Genomic DNA, 25,515 nt, shown 5'->3' with positions numbered 1-25,515 from the left:
CCTGCACTGGACAGAGTTTTTGATGTGAAAAACAGAGCTGACGATGCGGCCCTCAGGCCGGGAAAGGTGGTCATCCCCTCTCTTGGCCCAGGTAAGATGGGACCTTTCTAGCATAGGGAGGAACGGCCATGCCTTACGAGGATGAAAAGCTGCGGAAAGACAGGACCGCCCTAAGGAAGATCGAGGAATGCATACGGCAGGGAAAATGTCAGATGCTGAAAATTCAGAGCCCGCCTAAGCCAAGCCTAAAGAAAGATAAGCACCTGCAAATATTTGACATGTGTTAGTACCAACGAGGGAGAGAACCGACTCCTTTCCAAACAGGGGGCTGTGGCTTGGAAGTCGTGATAAGAAATAAAAGCCATTGATTATCAGCTCCAAACACCACGCCACTTGTTTGTAGAGCTATTGTCTCAGGGATAAGGAGACGAATAAGAGATAATGTCGACTTGTAATAGCAGTAGATGAGCATAGCCCAATAAACAAAGGTGTCCCTCCACAGTGGAGGGAGGGGTGCATGTTGGTCCAAGTTTTGAGGAACGGTCTCAATGCCTTGAAATAGCCTGCTGACCCAGCAGCAATATTTCCAGGAATCTTTCTAGAAAAAGAAATGTTAGATATGTGCACATAGATTCCCATCTATGAGGACATTAATTACCATCTTTTTTTCATTTGAAAAGACCTAAAAATCCACAAATCCAAGTTAGGGTAAAATCAATGGTATGTCCATCAAAGAGCATATCAAGACTTTAATGAAAACAACATTTCCACTTTGTCACCCCTGTTTCACCTACCCTATGCCCCTCTGGCTTCTGCCTGTTTGTACCCCTCAAGAGCTATTCATGTGAAGTTGCCAGTGCCTGCCAGGATACCAAATTCAAGGGGATCCTGTTAGAGCACATCTTACTCAAACTCCAGACAGTTGACAACTTTCTCCATCCTCAGCCGTGCTGTCGGTCTGAAGGCGGCACACTTTCCTCCGGCCTCTCTAGCTGTTTCTTCACAGTCTCCCTCGCAGGTTCTGCCTTTGCAACCAAGCCTCACGTGGATGGCCTTCCTCAGGGTTTGCTTCTCTTGTCTCCACACACTCTATCTAGGTTGATCACATTTATTACCATGGCTGTGAGGGGGGAAATCTGGGATGGAAAAACTATGAACTGGCTATGGCACACGCTTCCTTGTTATCTGATTCTGATTCTGTGGGAGCAAATTCACAACTCTGAAAGTTGTAGATAACTGACAGCGATGCAGAATAATTTTGTCTATTGACATGCAAATGGTTCTATCTGAGCGAAGGACAATCTCTTCCCCTCCCAAAGGGGGTGGGGAGCCAGTTTTGCCTCTATTTGCATAGTCATGTCAATATTCCTGATCTATAAATGTCTCTGAGTTTTGGCTTTTCCTTTGTACTGGTTGTGATTCCTCACCAGGTTCCTCATAAATGAATTAAATAAATTCATGTTCATTTGTATATCTATCTAAGAGCTATGATTTCACCTTTTCTCGAAAGTTATCTTTTAACAGGATTAAGGGGTATCTAGAGCCAAAGAACCCAAACGTATGTTTCCATCCCTCACCATCCCTCACCTTACTGATTTGTATAAATGTATAGTTGGTTCTCACTAGTTGTAATATTTATGTTCTATAAAGTTGCACTAAATTAGCAAATACTGAACCATTGCTCCAGAGAAAAGTACGAGCTTAGGTTCCTGGGAGCCTGTGATACGATATTTTTGTCCACCAGTCAATACATAACCTTGTTTTATTTTTGTTTTAAGACACCTGACTTAATACACAGTGTTAATTTATTAACCTAGAAATCACAGCCAACAGCACTATGACTCATGCCTGAACAAAGCTTCCCTAACACATGCATTTTCTCTGTAAGCACCATCACAGCCCTTTAGCACGCAGGGACGCCAGGCAGCATTTCAGCACTACCGTTGGGAGCCATTTTAAACAGCAAAATCACCAACAGAAAGCACAAAAATGGGAAAAACATGGCACTAAATAGACCCCCGAAAAGGATATCTGTTTACAGTAGGAGCCCTGAAACAAAAAAGCAGTGTCACTTTGTCCGACCTGAGCTGGGAATGTGTGCATTCGGCATTTCCAATTTTCCACCATTCTGCGCATGCCTGGGCATGACTGTGGCATTCTTGAGTACTGCTTTTGGTGTGACGAATACATTTCCGTGAGTAGGTGAATTTGCAAATACAGAGTCTGCAAATTATGAGGACTGACTATATTTCTGTATCCACATTAAATGTAATGTATGCCTCCCTCCCACGAGTCCTCAGGATCCATGAAAAACAAGATCATGTCTATTTTATGTATCGTGCTGCATACTTAACACCAAGTTCCATGCCTGGCCCATAGAATTATTCAGTACATATTTGTGTTTATGGATGTAAAGAAAACATAAGTACATGGGAACATATCCATCATACACTATTAAAGAAATTAGTTACCGAGCAACATGTATACATGTTGGCTCCAGATGGTCCAAGGAGAGAGAGAGGTACATGTCTGCACTAAATTAAAAAATAATAATAAAACCCTAATGGGAAGAGTTAGTTATACCAAAATTTGGAACAGTTCTATCTGAGTGGTGATTTGTGGGTGATTTTGACATTTTTTAGTGCTTTTCTGTATCTTCCAAAATAAAAATAATGAAAAGATATTTCTTTCATGACGACAGAATGCCATTAAAATTTCAATACCATCCTTAACTTTCTCACCATGTACTCCAGGCACCAGAGTCTCTGCAAATTTGTCGGCCATCACCTCGGTCAGCATCACCAGCCTGCTCATAGGGCAGGTGTCATAGCTCATCCCCAGAGAGCCAGCACTCCCCTAGGTAATACCTTCCATCCAGTGTCTCTGTACATACGTAGCTGGAATCAAGTGTCATGTTCTTGAGATGTTTTGTGTGGCATATTACAGGTGCCCCACTATCCGCTTATTCTGAATCCTAAATGCCCCATGATACAGAAGATCATTACTTTGCTAGCCACACCCAAATGATGCATACGCATCCATTCTTCAGTCCTCTGGATACGCCAGACACCCAGGCGAAATGCACAAGGCTCTGGACTCAGTAGATTTAGACTCTAGTGCAGCTCCAGACACTGGGGTGGCCCTTTACTGCCTAGGAGATGCCTTGAAATGTCTACACTGCCGCGGCTTTGATCAAAGGCTTTGGGGTGGGTGCAATGGTCAAGTGTACATACCGACTGTAAAGGCAATTAAGGACCATACTACTGACTTCTTTCCTTTTTGCAGACATTCCACTGGGCTCAATTTTCTTGTGTGTCATTCACACAACATCCTATATAAAAGAGTCTGGGCAAAGTTTAAATGGATTTGCTGCTTACCCTTCACATAAAACAAACAAACAAACAAAAACATTCAACTCCTGCCTTATTTCCCCCATCGCCCTCTCCTTGCCCCTGAGCCATCCGGTTGACCCACGATTCACAGCACACGGAAACCTCCTACAGTGGCCGGAGGGTAGGAATTGGAAGAGGCTGGGGGAGGGAGAAGTTATTTCACAGATATCTGGAGATTTGGGATTTCGGGAAGAGATCACTTAACTCCTGAGAGCTTCAGTGCCCCCCATTGTAAAATGGAGGTGACTAACCTCGTGAGTTTCAGAACCATGGTGAGGATCCATAGAGATAATGTTTATAAAAGGCTTTAGAAAGATAATACTGTCAAAGATTTGCAAATGCAAATGGTGCCAGCCACTGGGACCCGGCTAGAGCCTTCCTCCCAAAATGAGTTTCCCTAAGCGCCTCTGGGTGTCTGTCCTGACATCAGGTCAGGTCAGGCAGGGGAGTCACAATTAGCGCTCTGATAGGCTTTCTTTTGTGAAGTTTCTTTGGGTCAGGCTACCAGTTTCCTTCCCTTCTCTCTCCCTAAAGACTTCTCCTCCTTCCTCCCCAATCCCGTTGTTTGGGGCACTCTAAGCTTATTCCACCAATGGTGCTGGGATAATAGGTTAAATAGTTGTAAACCAACTTGAAACCTCATCATTGACCAAAGACCAAAATAAACCCATTTGATTAATGAGTTAAATATAAAACATGACACTATTACAAAACACAAAAAACTAGGTAACAGTTGTTATCACTGAGTGATACTGTGCTGGCTCTTACATTTTTCTCAGTGTATTTTTCTGATTTTCTAAATTTTCTGCAGTACACACACACATCTTTACAACATTCATGCATTCAACACCTATTTATTGAGCGCCTACTATATGCCAAGCCTGATGCCAGGCACTAGTGGCGGAAACAAATAAGGGTACTGTCCTCGAAGAGTACATAGGCTAATGAAAGAGGCATGCAATAAATAAATAGACACACAAATAATTAGATGATTACACATTAGGATAAGTTCTGTGAGCGGTGTTGTAAGTGGTTAAAAATGGGAGTGAAAAGTAGACTAATTTAGATCAGGGTGTCAAGCAAGTTCTGTCTGTGAAGTGACTTTTAAAGGGACATGTAAAGGATGACGGTAAGTTAACTGGGGGAGGGTGTGAGTGGGGGGAGAGTCCTAGGGAGAGGAAACAGCTTGAGCAAAGACCCTGAGGCAGAAAAGAGCTCCGCAACAGTGTTTTTGAGGAACAGGGGAAAAAAAAAAAACTAGAATGGCTGGCACATCTGAGCAAGGTGAAGAAGAATGAAAAAGTGGAGGTTACAGGCAGACATGAATTAAAATAGACTTGAAACATCATTTGATGGCTATGGCATGGGCAAAATTTAAAAAAAAAATTCGCAGTGCACAATTCTGTCAAGGTTACACCGAAAGTACTCACATCATTAGAAAATAGCATAATTATTTCATTGGAAGCCATCTGTGAAATGCTGCAGAAGCCATAAGGATGTCTCTACCTTTTAATACCTCCCTCCTTGAAATTTAGTCTAAAAAATAATTCAAACAGAAGGCTACAGGCAGGAAGATGGCAACATTTTGGCAACACCCAAATATCCAACAATACAGGAATCATTTAGTAAATAACTGTATCTTTGTCATTAGACTCTATGAGACACTATGGGGCCATTAAAACAATGTTGAAAACTCCTTAAGAACCTGTAAAATGTTTACTTTATGGTGTTGGGTGACAGGTGGGGCCTATAAATGGCACATAAGGCATAATTACGTAATAAAAATGGGGTCAAAGATGAAACGGAATATGCACTAGCAAAAAAACACATTAATTGGTATACAGGATATATTTTCTATTTTCAAAAATTTGCTTAGGTGTCGCTATTACTCTATTTTTCTCAATTATGAAGATGAAGAGGACGGAAGAGAAGACAGCAGAGCCATGACAGTAACGGTAGCAGCTGTAGTTGCTTTCAGCCCTGAGCCCAGCTGGGAAGAGTTACAAGCTTCTAATGACTCAAGACATCGCCAGCCAGGGAAGTCGATATGGCAATGACGGGTGGACATGCACTCCCTGCTGGGTCCCCATATACCCCATCCCCCCAGCTCCTGCCACAGTGCCCCTCACGAATTTCAGAATGACCATGAGTCCAGCCAATGATGATTGAGAAACCATGACTGACACTGTGGGGACAGAGCCCCAAAAAGCAGTTTCCAGGCTCTCAGCCTCACATAGAAAGGTGCTGGCTCAGGTAGTAAATTGTCATCGACTGTGATCAAATGGCCATCAGCTGTGGCTAGTTGGCCGTCAGCTGTAACCAGTGAGCCATTGGCCACTAATATAACTGCTGTGGCTACGTTAGCAGAAAAGGGGGGAGCTAGCAAGAAGATGGTGGCTGAGTCTGCAAGCGGCACAGTGAGGGTTGAGAATTGTGTTGCTCCTGGTTCCTGTGTCTCCAACCCAGCCGCCAGTGAGAGTATAGTGGTATGACTCCCCTACCTATGGCTCCGTGGGTGTTCCTTTTTGGCCTCACCATGTCCTGCGTTCTTGTGTGGGGAGCGGGAACAGAGACCCCACAGACCCCGCCTGACACCCCGCACGACAGACACTCTGGCTGCCCTCATGTGTGGCTTGCACAGTCAGGTCCTCAAGCCAGGTTTGTGCTCGCTGCTCTGAGCAACTCTCCATTCTTCCCAGCAGAGCGGGGTCTCTACGTTCCCAAATGGCCAGTGATGGGCAACAGACCCTGGGATTCCTCTAGCTCCGACAGAGTTTTGGCTGAGTCTGCATGCCCAGCCCTTGAAATAGTGGGCCCTCCTGGACCCCTTTGGAAACACAGCAAGTAGCTCTCCATTGCCTTGGACCCACCGCAGGGAAGACAGGGGCATTTACTGATGAGGAGGACCTGGGTAGGGAGAGGGAAAGTCTCTAGGGTGTTAACCTGCCGAAAGCTCCCATTTACTAAGCACCTACTGGGTTCTGGGCATTATGCTGGGGACTTAACAGGTCTATCACCAGGTGGGTTAAAAGCAGGGACTAGAGTCAGACTCGATGGGCTCTAAACTCAGCCGCTTCCTAAGCTTTGTGATGTGGAATGAAATACTTCACCTCTCTAAGCCTGGGTAGTGATGGCGATGATGAGACATACATCCCCTTCCTCAGGGGATCGCAAGCAGAGTCAGGGCATTATTAGCCATCATTATTAATGACCCTTATTTCTACTTAATGAGGTGAGCAGTGTTATCCCCATTTAACAGATGAGGAAACTGGTTCAGAGAGGTTCAGCAAATTGCCCAAAGCTATCCAGCATCCTAACGATAGAACCTGGATTCAAACTCAGATGGGGCTAGAGGCAAACCCCTCATTTGACTGCCCCTTGCTGCATTTGTACACAACCTAATGGGTGGTTTGCAGCCCAGGGCTCAGCAAACGTGCAACTATTTCTGTACTTTCCTAGAATGTCAATGATTCACTAAATATAATAAAAAAATAACCTCCCACATTTATAGAGTGCTTTACAATTTATAACAATCTTTCACATTCACATTTGATTCTAAGGGGGAAACCGACTTTTAAGTTATATAAATGTTATACAGCACAGCAAAACAAAGAGAAAACATTTACAGTGACCCATAATCTCATTATATATATACCATGTCTATACCACATATACCACATATGTGGTATAGATTCATATGCATATATTTATATTTATATGCATACATATGCATATAAATCTATACCATATATATGGTGTGTGTGTCTATGCATATACTGAATGCAAATAAATTAAAATACATTTTTAAAGGAAGGGTTGTTCCCATTAAAATAAAAGCTTTGATCTCAGCATTAGATACCCTCCCCAGAACCCCTATACACGTTCACCTCCATGCAAAACATGTGCAAAGAGGGGCCTGAAGTTGGGAATTGATACGGGGAAAGATGAAGTGCTCTGGCAATGAGAAGACTATGCAGCACCTGTGGGTGATTTGCGGGGCAGGGAGAGGCTAGAGGAAAAGTGGAAAAACCCCTGACCATTGAAAGTACTTTTAAGTCTGTAGACGGATGGAAGGAATTCGAATAGTTTGCTGGGCAGCATGGCAATATAGTCCCTGGCCGGTGTCCCGTCAAACATCAGGAGACGTTCAGCAGCTACAGGAAACTGCCTTGTGTTTGTTCAGCTTTAGGAGGGCGGTGGGGAGGGGCCCCGTTCCACATTTGGTCCAGGTAGGACATCGCAGAGCAACAGTGATGTGCCAGGATTCAGGGCAGGCAGGGAATGGGGGTCACAGGTGCTCTCGTGGGAATCTCCAGACATCTTGGGGCAGGATCTGGAATGAGGGACTCTGGTTGACACTTTATAGCTCCAACAGATAAATTGGCCCCAGCCTCTATATGGGCTGTGCATTTGTATTTCCAAAAATTGGGACATAATTTACATATGTGGTTGTGTAAGCAGATTTTTTTTCTTTTTTTTTTTTTACTTATTACAGCATGAACATTGACCCATGCCATTAGATATTCGATGAAAACATGGTTTGCAATACCAGCATAGATTTCCACTGTGTGTATGCATAAAATTTACTTCACTATTCTCCTAGTGTTGGTGCATTTAAGTGATTTCCAAGTTTTTGCCCTTATAAATAATGCAGTGATGGCCTCTATGTATACAGCTCTTTTTAAGCAGCTCTGATTATTTTGTTACTAGAAAAAAATTAGCAAGCAAATGTACTGTGCCAGTTAATCCACATGCAGAAATGCCTGTAAAAGCCTGCTTTGCTCTTTGCCAATGCTGGTTATTATTATAGCAATTAAAAATGGATCTATTTTGGTAATTTTATAGGTTAAAAATGCATCGATTTGATTATTTGTGACACTTAATTTTTTTCCACCATTCATATTTTGTTTTGCAATTACCAACTTATACCTTTTATGCTTTTTTTATTAACTTGCTGGAGCTCTTTATATGTGTGATGATTTCCTTGTTCTCAGTTTTGTCACATATTTTCCCATACCCAGTTTACCCATTTGCTTTTGGAATTTTGTTCAAATATAGTATAGACGGTTTTTCTTCTTCTTCTGCCCTTTTTTATGTAGTAAAATCCATAAACTCTGACCTAATGGTCTATTTGTTTGCTTTTAATTAACTGAAAGACCCTCCCAATACAAAAATAATATTTTCTTCTGGTTCTTGCTTTATCCAGCTTTTAAATTAACTTCTTAATTGGTCCAGAATTGATTTAGCATATCATGATATACATGCAATTCATTCTATTTTTTCCAAATTATTAGCCAATTACACATGTACTATTTGTTAAGCAATCCTCCAGTCACATAAACTTAAAAAGCCAGTTTCACTATATACTAGATTATTTTCTAGGCTTTGTTCTAGCTATAATAAATGTCGATATTGCACAGAGAAATCCCCGCTAGCACCACCGCTTTTTCAACGTGCTCTTCACTACTTTCTCCTGCATATTCTTGCTGATCAATTTCGAAATCACTTTGTCAATTTCCAAAAAGAATCCCATTAGGATTTTGATTGCAATTGTATTAAACCCATAATTTAATTTGAGGAGAATTGATATCTTTGCAATATTAAATTTGCTAATCCAGCAATACGATATATCTCTCCATTTATTCAGGTCGTTTTATTTTCCTCAAAGGTTTGTAGGTGTATGTGTTTTCATATAGATTTGGCACATTTTGTAGTTTACTCCTAAGTATGCATATTTTAATTGCATTTGAGAATAGGACTCTTTTTATATTTTTATATTGGTTATTATTGGCAGATGGCTATTGATTTTTGTGTATTTGCTTTGAGTCAGACCATAATACTGAAATCTCTTAGTAGTTCTCATAAGGTGTTTTGTCTGTTTGTTTGTTTGTTTTGTTTGTTTAGTTTATTCTCTTAAGGCTTTAGAGCTATAAGAACATTTTCTGCTAGAAATAAGAAAGTGCCTTGCTATTCCTAGCTTACTAAGAATTCTGATCAGTAATAAAGTCTGAATTTTTTCAAATTACTTTTCAGCCTCTCTGGAGAGGGTCAGATGGATTTTCTCTTTTGACCTACTGATACAAGCTATTATACCAATAGTTTTTCTAATATTCAACGTTTTTCAGTCGTGCATTTCTGGAATGAACCCAACTGGGTCATGGTACCTTATGCTTTCACAATGATGTTGGATACTAGGGGTCACATTAGAAAGAGCTTGAGCTTTGTAGCTATATAATTAAAGGTTCAATTCCCACCTGAGCCACTTGGGCAGATATATGGTCGTGGGTGAGTCACTTACTTTCCAGAAAGTCAGTGGGGAAAATTATACCTACCCCACTAGGTTGCTGTGAGAATTATACATAAAATACTTAAACTCAACACTGTGGATCTTATGTATTGTAGATACTCAAAATGGGGAGTCACTGATTTCTTTACTATCATCATCCTTTCTCCTTCTGTTGGTACCTCAAGATTTCCAGAGCTATAGGAATGACTGACCTCTAATTTTAATATATTTGGGGGCTATTTTAAAAAATCCAGCCAGATTGTTAAACAAACACAGCTCTTATTATCATGAATATCTCCCTGTGGTTTCACTTTTTCTTCAAATCTCAACCTTCAAAATTAGAAGAGACTGGGGGGGATATCCACCTGGGTATGTTTGTTGAATTATTGTATTTCCACCTTCCAGGTGGTCCTATTTTTTCCAGGTAGTCCTAGGGAGCATGGGATATACCTAAGAGTAACAGGATATTCATTAGGGCTTTTCTTGTTGCTTTGGAATTTGACCTATGGCTACAAAACCAAGAAGAGTGAGCTGTGTTCTAGAGGGCAGCTAAGACACTTCCAGAGGTTGCTAAGAGGTGCCTATGGGAACGTTACTCTTCACTCCAACACCACAGTCAACACACACACAATAAGGAGGCTGTGTGGGTTAAGACTCTAGGGGGTGGGCTGTAAGTGGAAGGAGAGAAGGGTTAGATCTTATCTCCTCCCCTTGAATATGTGAGGGCTGCTCCAAGAACCACCTGTAGACACTGTGTGTGTAGTGGGAGGATGGCGAGAGGATCTGTGAGAAGGGAGACGGTATCTGATGACCTAGCACAGGCTTGGCTCATGCAGCAGCTCCGCAGCCGAGTGTGGTGAGAGCAGGCTTTCCTCCTTCTTCATCCCTTCCTCTCTCCTCCATGGCCCTACGCCCAGGGGAGGAAGGAAGCACAGAGGCAGCATAGAAAGCTGAGCAGAGGGGAAGAGTAAGAATAGCCACTGTCCCAAATCCACATCCTCTTGAGGAAGTGGTGGTCACAGTCTGTCCTCAGTGGCTCACCTGCCCAGTCCTGGCGTCAGTGACCCTTTGAGCATGGTGTGGCTTGCATGAAGACCCACCCCTCCTTCCCTAGATTCTCACACTGTCACACATTTCTCTGCTGGTCTTCAGCTATTGCTTTGATTCTGGGTGGGATGGTGATTCAACTGCTACTGGCTACGCTTGCTGTGTTTCCCTAAGATTTATGGACCATCCCACCAGGATTATGGCAGGACAGAGGTGGGAGTTAGAGGTCTGTGCTCCTGCCACTATCCTGCCCTAAGAATTCAGAGCCCTAAGAGTTAGGCCAAGTTATGCTACCCCCACTGTGCAGACTGTGAAACTGAGGCTTATAGAAATGGTGGGGGGGGAAGCCTCACAAGACTCATTACGTGCCTTTGTTCTATTTTCTAGAACTTCAGTGCCTCTTTTGCTCTTTCTGTGCCTCCTCTCTGCCCTAGAACTTTAAGGTAGACTGAAAACTCAGCACCCGCCTGAGGGTGCTCACCACAGAGGGTCAGGACACACTTCCACTCCCTGTTTGCAAGGACAGGTCCTCTCTAGCCTTCGCCTCGCAGAAGAGAGAAGGGTCTGGAGAACACACTTCTCTCTCTTACTTGGGACTAGAGACAGAATCAGAAAAAGGACAATTCCCATTCACCCCCACTCCCTCCTCGATGATCAGGTACCACTGCAGCCACCTCTGGGCCCCAGAGCCACACATCAAGGACTCCAGAACACCTGCACAGCCATTCATGCCCCATCGTCCCTGCAGTGATCAGAGTATCTGAGCTAATCCACCACTGCCTGAGAAAGTAGAGTAGCAACTAGAGGCATTCTTTATGACGGGGGCCATCACCCCACCGTGAGGGGACCCAGTTCAGGTTCTGACACCCTCTCTCCAGCCCTGAGATTTATCCCTAAATAATGTTCATCAAGGGGCTTCTATGTTCTGGGTTCTCGGCCAGGCATACAATGTGTCGCACTAAAGCATCACCAGTACTGTAACCCTTCATCAATGGGAGGAAAGAAGCTGAGGCACAGACAGGTATGCTGTCATCCAGCTAGCAAGCGCCAGCTTGAGATAAAAACCAGATTCTTTTCGGCGCTAGAGCCTCTATTCTTTTCACTAAATTCTAATGACTACTCTCACTTCATCGAGTCCAGAGATTTGAATCTCTCTTTTCTTATCCCCCTGGAGAAAAGAGAACGGTAGGCGTGTATCACTTCAAGTGGAAATCCATAAATATGTAAATAGCATATAATGTGCAATCAACCCTCAGGTGGAGGGAATAGGAAGAGGGCCCTCCAAATCAGCAGTGTCTGTCATGTTTCTAGCTATACAAAGACACTTTTCATTTGGAGAGCCTGGAACTCTGCGAGATCACAATGAAGTGGGTTCCCAGGCCACGGGGCCCGTAATTTCCAGGGGAAAGCAATCGTGGGAAGATGTACAATCACTTAGCTTGCTGGACTGTTGATTGGTGATCCCATAACTATGATGGGAAGAGTGCTGCCCACCGTCTGGCTAAAGCAGGGCTTTAGGGGATGAGATTTCTGGAGATTAAGGGAGACAACTTTAGGTTGCTGAAGATCTGTTTTGGAGATAAGAAGGAAAGTGTCCACTGAGAGTAAAACCAGATCCATAAGTGAGTATTGTATAGAGACAGATTTGGGTTACAATGGGAGACAGTTGCTTCTGTGTGATGCTGGGTGATATTTTAGGACATTAACAAGCAAGTGCCCAGGCCATTCAAAGTGGTATCCGCAGAAGATCTGCAGGGACAAGCTGGGCTAGTGTGGTGTCCGCACCTCTTATCTCACCTGCCTTCCCCAGTCACTAACCTTGGCCCCCATTCTCAATGCCACTGCCCTTGGTTCTCCCTGCGGACGCCAGACAATTGATGCTGTCAGCCTATGTGCTGCTCCACCTCTTTTGAAGCTAATGGATAGTCTGTTCCTACGTAGAACCCCATCTAGAGGTTTTATGACAACCAGGCTAACACTGGGTAGAGAATAACCACCCAGGATGCCCAGCAGGGAAGTGGTCTGCCACGGGAGAATGGGAACTTCCCATCAGAGACAGCATTCAAGGTGAGGTTGAGTGGGCACCAGGCAACCCTCCGAGGCCCAACTCGTGTCACTGGATGTCTGCTGTTGGGGATGTGCCCGAGGAAAGTACCCACTGTTCTAGATAAGGAAACCCCTGCGAGTCCGTAACTGCAGCACGACCCTCATGTACTGAAATGAGATTTCTCATTGACTGATGAACAACCAAAGAACACGGTGCACCCTTCCAGATGCCAGGAAGTCCAGAAAAATGGACAAGTAAGACTTCCTATTTGGGTACGATGGTTCATAGCCATAACATGCATAACAACAGCAGCAACAAATAATGATTTGTTTCATTATAAGCATCTAAAGAGCATTTTGAGCTTTTCGAAGCACTTTGAAGTACATTATTGCATTTGCTCCCCAGGCTGGTATCTCAGGAAGGATGGTGAATGATTAAATGGAGCAAAAGGAACAAAATGATGAATGAAGAAAGTAAATGAATGGGGCACCTCAAGAGAACAGCACGAAGAAAGAGAATTAGATTGCTTTCATCGGTACTAAGAAGTCCCTTTGATTCTAAAATCCAGGTGCAATCAGGTAGTGCTCATGGAAGAGGGAGAGGTAACCTGCTGGTCTCTCCTGAGCCCCAGATTTACCTATGCCATCCTCTGCTATGCATCTTCACTTCACACACAACACGTCCACACCTGAACGCACTCCCTTGCCCCTAAATCACCTTTTGTGTTTTCCAGTTCAGAAAATGGCTCCACCTCAGTCATCCCAAGCAGACGCCTGGGAGTGTTATCTTTGTGTCGCTTCTCTCATCTCCATATTCCCAGATTCCTAGCTGACAATCTGTCCAGACTCTGGCTTCACTGGCTAAAAGTCTTCCTCTGAACTCCAGACTATGGGTTAGGATGCTTCCCTGTAGCCAACTCTTACTGACAGTCTCCACCCTTTAAGGGTTGGACTCTGCTGCCAATGCCCCAGTGGTCTACCTGGTCAGTGGCCTGTCAGACCTGGCAGAACCATGATACATCCTCACCTGCCCTTGTGAACTGGCCCTCTGGCATCTTCCGGAGCTATACCTAAGCCTGTAGCTTCCTGCTGTGAGCCTCTGCCACCAGTGCCTAGCACAGAGCTTGGCACATGGAAGGGATTCAGTAAATGTTTGACGAAATGGACTATTGCTGCAGTGCATGGCAGGCATTCATTCTCAGTTGGTCTCCAGAGTGACCAGCCTCCCTACTACTCAGTCACACCCTCAAGTGGACACATGCAGAGGAAACTTCAACTACGGGGGACTTCAACTACTGGGGACTTCCTTAGGCCAAGAGACTTACCTCTTAGTACTTAATTGATTTGTGACTTTGGTCTGATGATGTTGAGCCTGAATTTTCCTCCCATCTACCTCTCAGAGCTGCCTCAAGGACCAAGCAAAATAATGGGCATGACATCAAAGTGGCATGTTGCTATGTCACAGTATATCAGTGGTTCTTGAAGGTGGGTGGGCATTACCATCACTCAGAGGGCTCCTTACAGCATAGATTTCTGCCCCCCGCCCCAGAATTTCTGAGTCATTAAGTCAGGGGGTGGGGCCTGAGAATCTTTCCTTTGACAAGTTCCCAGGTGATGCTCACACTGCTGGTCCAAGGACCACACTTTCAGATGCATTGTTCTAGATCATTCTAAGAACACTGCCCTTTCCATCCCAACTTTGTTTTTCTCCATGAATACTCGACTTTGCGTTTATGTTTCACCCTTTTTGCTGTTTTGTTGGAATCTTAACCCAGCCTGTAAATTCCTCTGGGCAGACATTATCCTTTCCATACTCCACACTTTCTTATTTTCTGTTTTGTAAAAGAAGGAGTACCTTCTCAGTGCGATAATAGAATAGGGAGAGGGGACTCGGACTCCCAACCCAATACACAGCATCCACAAATCGCTCTCAATCCTGGAATTCTCTTAAAAACTAATCATGAGGAAAAGAACATTCTACCACCAGTGGCATTGTGGGAAAGAAGATGATCTTTTTGATGACGCAGTTTGTAAAATGTGGGTTATTGAAGATTTTAGTCATAACTAACTTAAACACCAACATTTTTAAAAATATAAAGCCACAAACAACATTCAACTCATAATTTTTATAGTGATAGTCAGACAATTGTGCTTTCAACATGAAAAATCCATTACATAGTTGTGGCGACAATTTTCAATAGATTATAAATTTTTATTGAGATGATCATCTTGCGATTGAATTTCAAAATGTATTATATGATCATCAGCAATAAGTCCATGGGGGCTGCTACAGTACTTTGAAAATCATTTATAAAAATCAAAAACCCTGGAAACCCTTAGATGTACCCTGTGGAAAGAGGAAAGTCTCATTGGTGGGATCAAATCAATTATTTTCATGGATGGATATTGAATTGCAAAGCTGAGATAAGGTATTACCTGATTTAATAACATATCCTCATGTCCTTTTAAAGTGGTAAGCTTCATAATTCAGGTTTCAATGAGGAATTTTACCAAAGGCCCAGTTTTGAAAATAATCAAGAAAATGGCATCTCCATTTATCACAGTGGCTCGATAACTTTCCAAAGAATACTCCCAAGCAACGAAGTACAAACTTTGGGTTCCACGCTGGTGAGATACACGATGGGGATACTTCAGAATGGTTGCAGTCAATTCCTCTCTGACGCTTGTCTTGATGACGTGCGTATGTTGCATCATGATTGACAGGTTAGGGAATGATTTGAGCATAACACGAATCTCACATGTGCTGGGTGTGACTGTGTATGGAGAAACGTGAGTGAAGCAGAAACTGCAGCCAGCTGACCTGAGCCACGTAGGCATACATACAGCACACCCACCTCAAACCCCTACCTGCTCCCTCAGTTCCCTGAGGATGTTACCTCCATCCACACCTGGTGGTGCAACTTCCCCTCATTTTCAGACAGCCTCCCGTCACCACTTCACAGATGCTTACAGGCTGCAACTTTTCGGATGCCCACTTCCACAAGCAAACTTCGGGATTTTTCAAGGTAACACCCCGTATATATTGCAGTATTTATGCATATCTTAGCGATTAACGGGTGTAAAATTAGGACACCATTTTTACTAGGCTCCTTTCATTTTTTATGTGTCAGGGATGAAGTGTGAGTATTGTATACCACAAGCCCAGTAGTTTTATTGCATAATTTGCACAGTGCAGTGATTTTTAGGGATACATATGTCACATCATAACGGAACTGACTATATTTTACTTTGCTGTTTGTTTCATGGCGGCCGCCATGCTGATGGGTCTTTCTCTCCCCACCCAGGAGCCGTCAGTGACTCCTTTTCCCTGAGAAGCCAGCAACCCATGCTGATGCTTCCCACTGAAACACCCCCAGCTCTATGTACCACACAGATGGCACATACCTTTCTCAAGGTGTGCCCAATGATCAAGGGCGTCAGAGTCATGAGCAAATCCTGACTGTGCCAATGGCCAATTCTATGCCTTTGGACAAAGAGTTTTAAAATATTGAGTCTCCATTCACATATATATGAGATAAAAATACTTATATCAAACAATTACTTAGAGGGGGACAAAGTGAGATAATATAAATACGTCATGTGGTGTGCGAAAACAAAATGAACACTGGCTTCTTTAAATTTCTTGAGTTGCATTCAGAGTTGGAACATCTCGGGGATACAGTTAGAGACACACTCTCAGATAATACCCCTTATTAGCCACACCACAGAATCCCAGAGTCCTCAGGGATACAGCTGGATCCAAATAGCTCTCGCAGACACAGTCCCAGCCAGCAAAGTCTTAAGCAGCATGCAGGAACCTGAGAGAAACAGTTGGAGTCAGGGGCCCCCTGGAAACACTGAGCCAGGAGCTCGTAGGGATATACAACGAAGGGGACCCCTGGAGGGAGAGCCCCAATCCAGACTCATAGGTAGGAGCCAGGAGCCCCCAAGAGATACAAAATCAAGAGGCTCATAGTGACTAAGCAGTTCCAGAATCTACTGAGAGACACTTTCAGAGCCAGGAGGCACTCAAGATGTAGTTGGTACCAGGAGCCCCTCAAAGACAGCACTAGAATGAGGAACCCTCAAGTAAATGAGCTGTCAAAACAAAGAACTCATTAGGGTCACAGACCCAACCCAGGGACCCTCAAGGACACAGTTAAAATCAGAAACGCCTTAGGTATACAACAGGAACCAGAAGCACTCAGAGATAAGTCCAAATGAGACCTTCGGGGGCACAGAGCCAGAAGCCCTCAGACACACAAAACCCAGAGCCCTCGGAGATCCTGTCAACACAAGGGCGCCTCAAGCAGACCAATGGCACGGGAGCGCTTGGAGAGAGAAAACCAAGATCCACTGGAAACACTGTCAGAACCAAGACCTCTTCCAGACACAGCTAGAGTCAGGCAGTCTCCAAAACGCTCAGCGCTGCGAGGTCTGCAGACGTGCCACCAGAGCCAGGAGGTCCTCTAAGGCTAGCCCAGGACCCTGACTGTTACTCCAAAACAGGATGCACACTCACATCAAAGGAGTTTGGGAATGACTGTCCCAGAAAGCCAACAAGAGGGTCACTCATAGCAACTGCCCAGCCTGTCCAAATGGAAGGAGGCGCTTACCTGCACACTTGGTCCTGGTGGTGAGCGGAGGCCCTGGTGGTCCTGTGCCCCCCTCTCCTGGTCTTGTGAGAAGAACCCGTATCTCATACTCCACGTCAGGGTCCAGGTGCCACAGCTTATAGTTGGGAGAGTCGACGATGTGGGTCTCGGCCCAGGTGCCTGTGGTGGTGCGATATTCCACCTCCTTCAGGATGATGGGGCCATCCCCAATGATGGAGTTGGCGTTGGGCTTGATCCACAGGTATGTGGCCCCCACTGCCAGCAGCTCTGGGGGGGCGATGGGTGTGGGGGGCTCTGAAAGACAGACAAGCACAAAGGGACATAAGACCCCAGTGGTTCACAGAGCAGAATCCAAGTAGGTGAGGAAAAGAGACGGAATTCCAAACAGAGCCATAACAACATAGCCCAGGTTCCTTTTTTAACCCTATTCATGTCTTAGAATAATTTTCACATTTTTGTATGTAAATACTTGACTCAATATCTCTTCAGTAACTCTATGCAACACCTACCACATTTCTTTCCTTTAAAGAAAGGAAAGAAAGGAGGCAATTGTGAGGGAATGGTTTTTCCAGAACACAGCAAAGGTGACTGGGTTAATATTCTGCTTTTTATCCTCAAACGAGAATCTGCCTTTACTGAAGTGGAGTTTGGTTCAAAACCCAGGGGAGTCTGAGGTTACAAACATTTCTTTCATAGGAACGCACAGATTGTTAGTGGAAGTTCTCCCAAACAGTGATTTCAGCCTAAGTAGCAAAAGGATGGGGGCACAGGGAGCATTCAGCTTCTTCCTCAATTCTAGCAGCTTCCTCCAGCAGGCAGTGTCACTGGCCACAACAACCCCCGTGGGAATCAAGGGTCAAGGGAAGAGTCATGTCCAATTATATTTCGTTACCTGTTGCCACCTCTCCTCTATTAAGTTCTGTGTCTTCAGCTAAACAGACCAGGATTTCAACAAGCCTTTATGGTGGCCTCTCTGTGGGAATCCTTAGCCCACCGGCAAAGCTGCAGAAACCAACATTTACTCTGTACTTCCTATTTGCCAAGAAATCTCACATGCATTACTTTGTGTAACTCTTGGGACATTATCATCTCTATATTGATGGATAAAAATTGAGAACCAAGTGACCAGGTCACCTAACCAAGATCACAGCGCAGGATGGAACCCATAACTCTCCCCTGGGAAGGTTGCTTGCCTCTCGATGCCCATTTTCTCAAAATAGAAGTAGATATATGTGTTCTTTTTATTCATTGCAAAAAATAGCAGTAAAACAACAATAAAGAAAATGAGAAGACAGTGCATGTCTCCTTCCCTATCACCCAATATAACAACAGCCTTTTGTTACTTCTATATGTTCCATTCCAATTTCCATTCACATACTAAATCTTTTTCATGGGGTTCCAGTAACACACAGACACGCTACAGATTTGTTTTTCCCTCACTTATTGCATCCTAAGGGGTTTACTTACATACTACATGGATTTTACCATCATTGTCTTTAAGAGTTACTAGACAACCCATCGGATGATCACACTAACTATTCCCCAGCTGTTGGGCACATGAGTTGGCCCAGGTTTTGCTATGGTAAATAATGCTGCAATGAACATCTTTGTGCAAACGACTCCAGTCCTGCTTGTCTCATATGTTCTTAGGACCCACTGCCAGGAATGAGATTATCTGTTAAGGGATATGAACAAGTTACTGATTCTTGGAGCAGACTAGGAAGTGGAGGGTGGGGGAGGCATTTGGGCATGGAGTACAGTATTGATGGGTTCAAGAACGTTTGCAGGACCTCTGGGCTATTCAGGTGAGTGAGGCAGGTATGAGTTTCAGTCTGGAACTCAGGTGAGAACTTCGGGATAGGTAAAACTCATTCACTGTTTTCTTTCTCATTAATTACCTAGCAACAAAGACTCTCCAGAACTAGAATAATTGCCATGAAACAGAGGTGGACAATACTTTTTCCGTGTGACTCAAAGAAAATCTGAAGGAACACCTTTGGATTGCTTCTATTATAGCCTGCCATTTGGTCAGAGAAGAAAATTAAACCGCTTAGTCAAGCCAGATGCTTTGCTTTACAAAGCCATGGAGGTTATTACTCAAGGCCCTGTTATCTCAAAGGTGTTTGCAAATTGATTTTTGGATAATGTGTTCCAGGTAGAGAAGTTAAGTTGGCAGGCAGATCATTTCTGGGCGCATCCTTTGTGCATTTTAAATATATAGACCCTTTGTTCACCATTATCAACTCTCCAGAGTTCTCATCAGTCTCCAATGAGGCCCCAAGGGTGACATGTTGTAGTTCTGTGATGACTCTGCCCAATTCCTTACTATGATGATTCACAGACTGGCCCTGGACAGAATTAGGAACAGCTGACTGCAATACTTTGGGGCTTGAGCAAGTGGCCACATAAAGCCGTCTTCCATCGACTTGCCACCATGGTTTTTGCTCTCCTGTTTCAAGCATTAGCAGTAAATTGCTGACCACCAGAAAGAAAATGAAGTATTAATCTTTCCAAAGGTTTCGTCTCTTTTCACATATTTCTGATGGTTGCTGCAAGTACAGTAACAAACATCCCCTCGAGAATACACGTGTCTCCATCTCCAATGACTTACTGGTTCGCACGTTCAGGGGCTGACGCGCCAAGACAGTTATCTCTCCTTGTGTCCCCTCAAGAATAAAGCATGAAATTATCCCAGTGTTTCCTGTATCTGGCACCAGGAGGCCATCGGGTTATTGATTTGTCTTGTTTTTTGTTTGTTTGTTTGTTTTGTAATCCACTGATTATAATTGACATTCTTTACATGTCACGTGGACTAGTGGTTCAAAGAGAGAGAAGCTGGGATAAAACACAATATAATCTTTTTGGTAGGCACCACCTTTTCTGAAACGCACGGAAAGACTATGTTTATTTGTGTCAGCTCTCCTTTCTGTGTGAGATGAACTTTTCAGCTAGACAGTGCAAGGAATCTATGAGATCATAGAATCCGACCACGAGAGTCATCAGAAAGGAAACCGAGGCCTAGGGAAGACTCAGGACCTGTGGTGCTAGAAGGAGGTGGGGGTGGGGTATTAGAACTCAGGGTTCAGGGAGCGTTCCTGCCCGGCTCTCTTTCCTCTTTCACTTGAGATGTTTCGGTAATTAACTAGAAGGATCATCAAAGGAGCCTGACACCAGTAGTTTTAACTTTTGGGTTTACATAGGCCCTAATGAAAATCTGGTCAGAAATTCCAGACTCTCTTCCCGGGGTAATGCACAAAAACAAGTTCCCTAGAGTTTTACACACCATTTCAGGAATTCAGAGACTCTTGGAATGCCCATGCATGAAGCCCTGAAGCGTCTATGTGGAGAATGAAAGACAGACAGACCACCTGCCCAGAATGGTTTACGTACACTTCTCCGGGACCCTGAACACCCTTTGTTGCAGGGGAGGAGAGGCGGGGAGGACCACCACGTAAGGGAAGGGAACTTGGTGTAGGGGTCACAGATCTAGTACCTCCAGGCTCCCAGGTTCCCAAACATGCGGGTGAAAATACACATGCGAGGATTTCCGCAGGGCAACGCCGCGTAAACATCTAGGTTCCCGTGACCGTGACCCACCCAACATGTTCATGGATGTAACATTGGGGCTAAAATAGGTAAAGACATGACCCTGCCCACGAAATGTTACATCCTAAGTAGAAACCTTCCACAGAGGCTGTCTGAATAGCTTACGTTGCTGTAACAAAATACCACTGATTGGGTTGCTTAAATAACCAGACATTTATTTGTCACAGTTCTGGAGGCCGGGAGGCCGAGATCAAAGTGCACACACACCAATTCAGTTTCTGGTGAGACTCCTCTTCTGGGTTCACAGACTGCCATCTTTTTGCTGTATCCTTGCAGGGGGAGAGAAAGAGATCTCCAGTCTCTTCCGCTTCACCTGAGGGCATTGACCCCATAACGGGGGCTCTGCACGTGACTGCATCGAAACCTAGTCACCTCCCAAAGGCTCCACCACCGAATACCATCACATTGAGGGTGAGAGCTGCAGCGTATGAATTTGGGTGAGTCACAGACATCCGGTCCTCAGCAGAAGCTACGCTTTCAAGTCTATTTTTCTCTTCCTGAAGGGCTTTGCCTAATTGCTGGGGTCTTGAGATGAACAACCTGGCAGACAGAACCTCCCTGTGAAAGAAACCCCATCTAGTATGTACTCTGCGCTTCTCATGTGCCAGACAGAGTGCTGAGTGTGGAATTTCGTGGTGAAACGAAAGCCAGGCTATCGGTGCCCATGGAATCAGAGAGCCAGGCAGCCAAGGAAAGCAGCAATGACAATAAAGTGAAATGAGGGTCAAGAAGAGGGTGACAGAGTTATGAGGCCTGTAAAGGGACCTAATCTGGTCTAGAGGTTAGGAAAGCTCTTACAGAGAGAGCATGAGTGGGATCTGTGGGGCCAAAAATTCACGTAAGTCTGGGAGCAAAGCAATTGTCCTAGGATCCTGTAGTTCTGATTTGCTTGCAGAAGTACCACACAGGGCCAGACGGGAAAACAATGAAAACTATGTGCTCTGAACTCTTGTTCATTCATTCACTATACAAACCCTGAGTACCTGCTATATGTCACACTCTGTCCCAGGTGCTAAAGACACAGCAGTGAGCAAAGCAGACTCAGTCCTGGTTGCCATTCTACCTTTCACCCAAGGACTGAGTACAGAGGCGTAAGGAGAGAAAGAGGTTGATTCAGAAGGGGTTGAGGAAAGGAAATCAGAGGACAAACCAGGCCTAGTGGGTGCTACGGATCCACCAACTGACGCACATCCACACAGCAGGATACTACACAGCAAGGAAAAGGGAGCAAACCACAGCTCACACCACCCGGATGGATCTCAGAAGAAAATCACGTTGTGCAAAACAAGAGAGAAAGAGAATGCCTGATGGTTCTATTTGTACGAAAAGAACAGGTAACAAAAGTTAGAATTACAGTTACCTATGGGAGCAGGTACTGGCCAGGAAGAGGGATGAGAGAATTTTCTGGGGTGCTGAAAGGTACTACATATTGATTTGGATGATAAAATTAATAATAATAATAATAATCAGAAAAGTGTTACCTCCGGTGGGGTGATTGCTTGGAAGGGGGCATGAGAAAACTTTTCTGGAGTGATAAAAATTTCTGTATTTTGTCTAGAGTTGTGTAAGATTCATCAAGCTGTTCACTTAAAATACAGTTATTTTGCTGTATGTAAATGATACCTTCAAAAAAAGACTAAGGAAAACAAACAAAAACATGGCTTGTCTGTGACCCAGCGGGTGGGGAAAATGCCACTAAGTCTTATTGGAACTGAACCCCGGAACATTAGAAGGAAATGAGCCTTTAATCCTGTACCATTTCTCTCTAAATGATTCTATCAGCATCATCAGATGCTTGAATTGCTACCAGTTTTCTTAACAAGAGGTTGTACAGGCAAGCACAGTTCTCATTCATGAGCCTTTTTACATATGAAACAGCCAACACCCCCACTCCCACCCCTCTACCTGACCCCACACCATGAATCCTGCAATGTCAGGAGTCATTGTTTGACATTTGATAGCATTTTCTGCTCACAAGACTTGGAACCAAAGCAAGAGGGAGGAAGTCTGGCCTTCAGGGAGCTGAGTGGAGAGAGGGTACGGGTCCCCCTCCAGCCAGGCATCCAAGCACTTGGAGAACAAGACTCCTGGAGCCATCCAGGAGGCCTGGGCAGCAATTGCCTCTGGCTTGCCAAGGCTCTCCTTCCACATGTAGGTGGTGAGGGGACCCCTTAATGTAATTCTGCCTCGTCCTCAGGCTGCAATCTCCAGACCAATTTTTTCTTTTCCCTGTTGTGAGCTCTTGTAACAGTTTGACTCCCAGAAATGCCTACAGAGAGCAAAAGTGCTTCAAATAGCCAGAGAACAAGCTTCGCGCTTATGTATTGTCCGCTCCAGACAGAAATCAAACATTTTGGGGGGATAAAAAAATGGAATGTTACTAAGATGAAAAGTGGGCTCTGGCACGTTTAAGGTGAATATAACTGGCCTTCAACACACTGTCTACCAGCCCCCTCGCCCTACCTCACCACCTTTCTAATTGCACTGCTATTTACTTACTGCCCCACCAGGGTCGATGGGAATGCCCCCACCCCACTCCACAGTCCCACACACGCACATGTCCACATACTATTTTGTCATTCCCATTTCCACACTTTTGCACACGCTATTTCTCCCAACTGGAATGCCTTTCCTTTCACTTTTAACCAAATGATGCCCATTTTTCTTTCTCAGTTCTGCTTTGTGCAAAAAAACACTACTCAGCTGTGTGGCCCACAGGCCTTGGCACAAAGTAGACGTTCAAAAGCATCATGCTGATTAGATGTTCTGCTGATTGGCGTGCAACACTGTTGCATAAAATAATGGATTGAGGATCAAAAAAGAGAAAGGAAACTAGCTTGGGGCCCGGGCCTGACTCTTTTTTTTTTGCCCTGGCTTCCCCCACAAGCCACCTGGGTGACCCCGGACAGACCACTCGATCTTTGTGACTCTCAATTTTTTTTCACCTTTAGAATGAAAGGTTGTTTTACAATTCAAATTACAAAGGTATCTAGATTTTCTACCAAAGGCTGTAGGGATTGTCTGTGGATATGTCTACTCCCTCTACCCTGACTGTCAGTCGTCAGACATACTCGTAGACGTCACCTTCTCATTCTTCGCTGGTATGGGCCCGTGAGGTCCCTGAGCAGAAGATATAATTAGGTACATTCATCCCTCAGTCTGCAGGAGATTGATTCTAGGAGATCTCACGGATACCAAAATCCACAGATGCTCAAGTCCCTTATATAAAATGGCGTCATCTTTGCATATAAACCTATGCATATCTCCTCGTATACTTTAAATCATCTCTAGATTATTTACCGTACCTAATACAATGTGAATGTGACGTAAATAGTTGGTACAGTCTAATGTGGAGAGAAGAATGGCAAAGAAAAACTCTCTATACACGTTCAGTACAGAGGCAACCATCTTAAGCCTAACTACATGGTACACGTCAGCAACAACAAAACATTTTAAAAACATATTTTTCTTCCACAGTTGGTTGGATCCGTGGATATGGAACCCACAGATACAAAGAGCTCACTGGGCAGTATCCAATCCACCAGTAGGTGCTTACTGGAATTAGTCTTTGTGACCTCGTCTGACATGTAGTCAATGTTCAATAAACATTTGATGTTTTATTTAAACGGGTAAAGAAAATATTTAAGTTTTCCCAAAATAAGAGGTTGGGGTGGCAATAAAGAAAAGAACAAAAGCAAGAAGGAGAATGATACAGAGAATTGTTAATGGACATCCAAGCTAAGAACTGTAAGTGTTTGGGGAAGAGATATCAAAGAACTGGAACAGAACAGTAATCAAACACATTCCGAAAAAATGTCTTTGAAATAAATGAAACCCTGAGTTTGCAGACTACGAAGAGCGCTGTGGGTTCCAGACAAAATCAATGACAAGACTCAAAGTTAAGCACATACTGGCAACATTTTGAAATACAAGACGAAAGAAAAATTCCCATAAGGATCTAGACAAAAAACAGATCTCCACGAACACAAAAAGACTAAGAAAATTTGTTCTCAGGCTTCATCCTTTCCATTTGAAACACTGGGATATGATAGTGAAGATGATGGTAACAGTAATAACACAAATGACAGCAGTGGCAGCTAATACGCACTACAAATTTTTATGTACCTGTCACTGTTCTTAGTGCCTTAAAATATTAACTCATTTAATCTTCACAGCAACTCTAGGGGTAGATGTTATTTATGATTCCCATTTTTCTGAAAATAAGAAAGAGATACAGATTAAGTAACTTGCCCAGAGTCAAACAGTTAGCAATTCAAAGAGCCAGGATTGGGGCTGAGGCCGCCTTACTAGGGGTCCACACTCCCAACCACGATGGTATCGTACACACACGAGGTTTTCAGAGAATGTTTCCTACCCCCAGAATTTCATAGCCAGCTAAATTAGGGTACCTTTGCAAAGCCAATAGAAAGACACTTCCATATTCTGAAGAAGGTAGGAAACATACTGTCTACTTGCCCTTCCTTTATAAAAAAATTATGTGAAGATACACCCCAGTCTCCCT

The 25,515-nt window shown here is 44.0% G+C and overlaps 1 protein-coding gene across 10 annotated transcripts in view; it reads right to left on the bottom strand.

Annotated features, from left to right (window-relative positions):
- PTPRT (protein tyrosine phosphatase receptor type T) overlaps positions 1–25,515 on the bottom strand; it is a 945,146-nt gene that overhangs the window by 486,653 nt on the left and 432,978 nt on the right. For all 10 annotated transcript variants that reach the window (XM_033094902.1, XM_033094905.1, XM_033094898.1 and 7 more), the window contains exon 7: positions 17,388–17,681. In XM_033094902.1, coding sequence (XP_032950793.1) covers positions 17,388–17,681 — 294 coding nt within the window. The remainder of the gene's footprint in view (positions 1–17,387; positions 17,682–25,515) is intronic.

Source organism: Rhinolophus ferrumequinum, chromosome 23 (genome assembly GCF_004115265.2).
Source record: "Rhinolophus ferrumequinum isolate MPI-CBG mRhiFer1 chromosome 23, mRhiFer1_v1.p, whole genome shotgun sequence".
In the NCBI taxonomy this organism is placed as follows: Eukaryota; Metazoa; Chordata; class Mammalia; order Chiroptera; family Rhinolophidae; genus Rhinolophus; species Rhinolophus ferrumequinum.
This window is presented reverse-complemented; position numbering and strand designations above follow the sequence as displayed.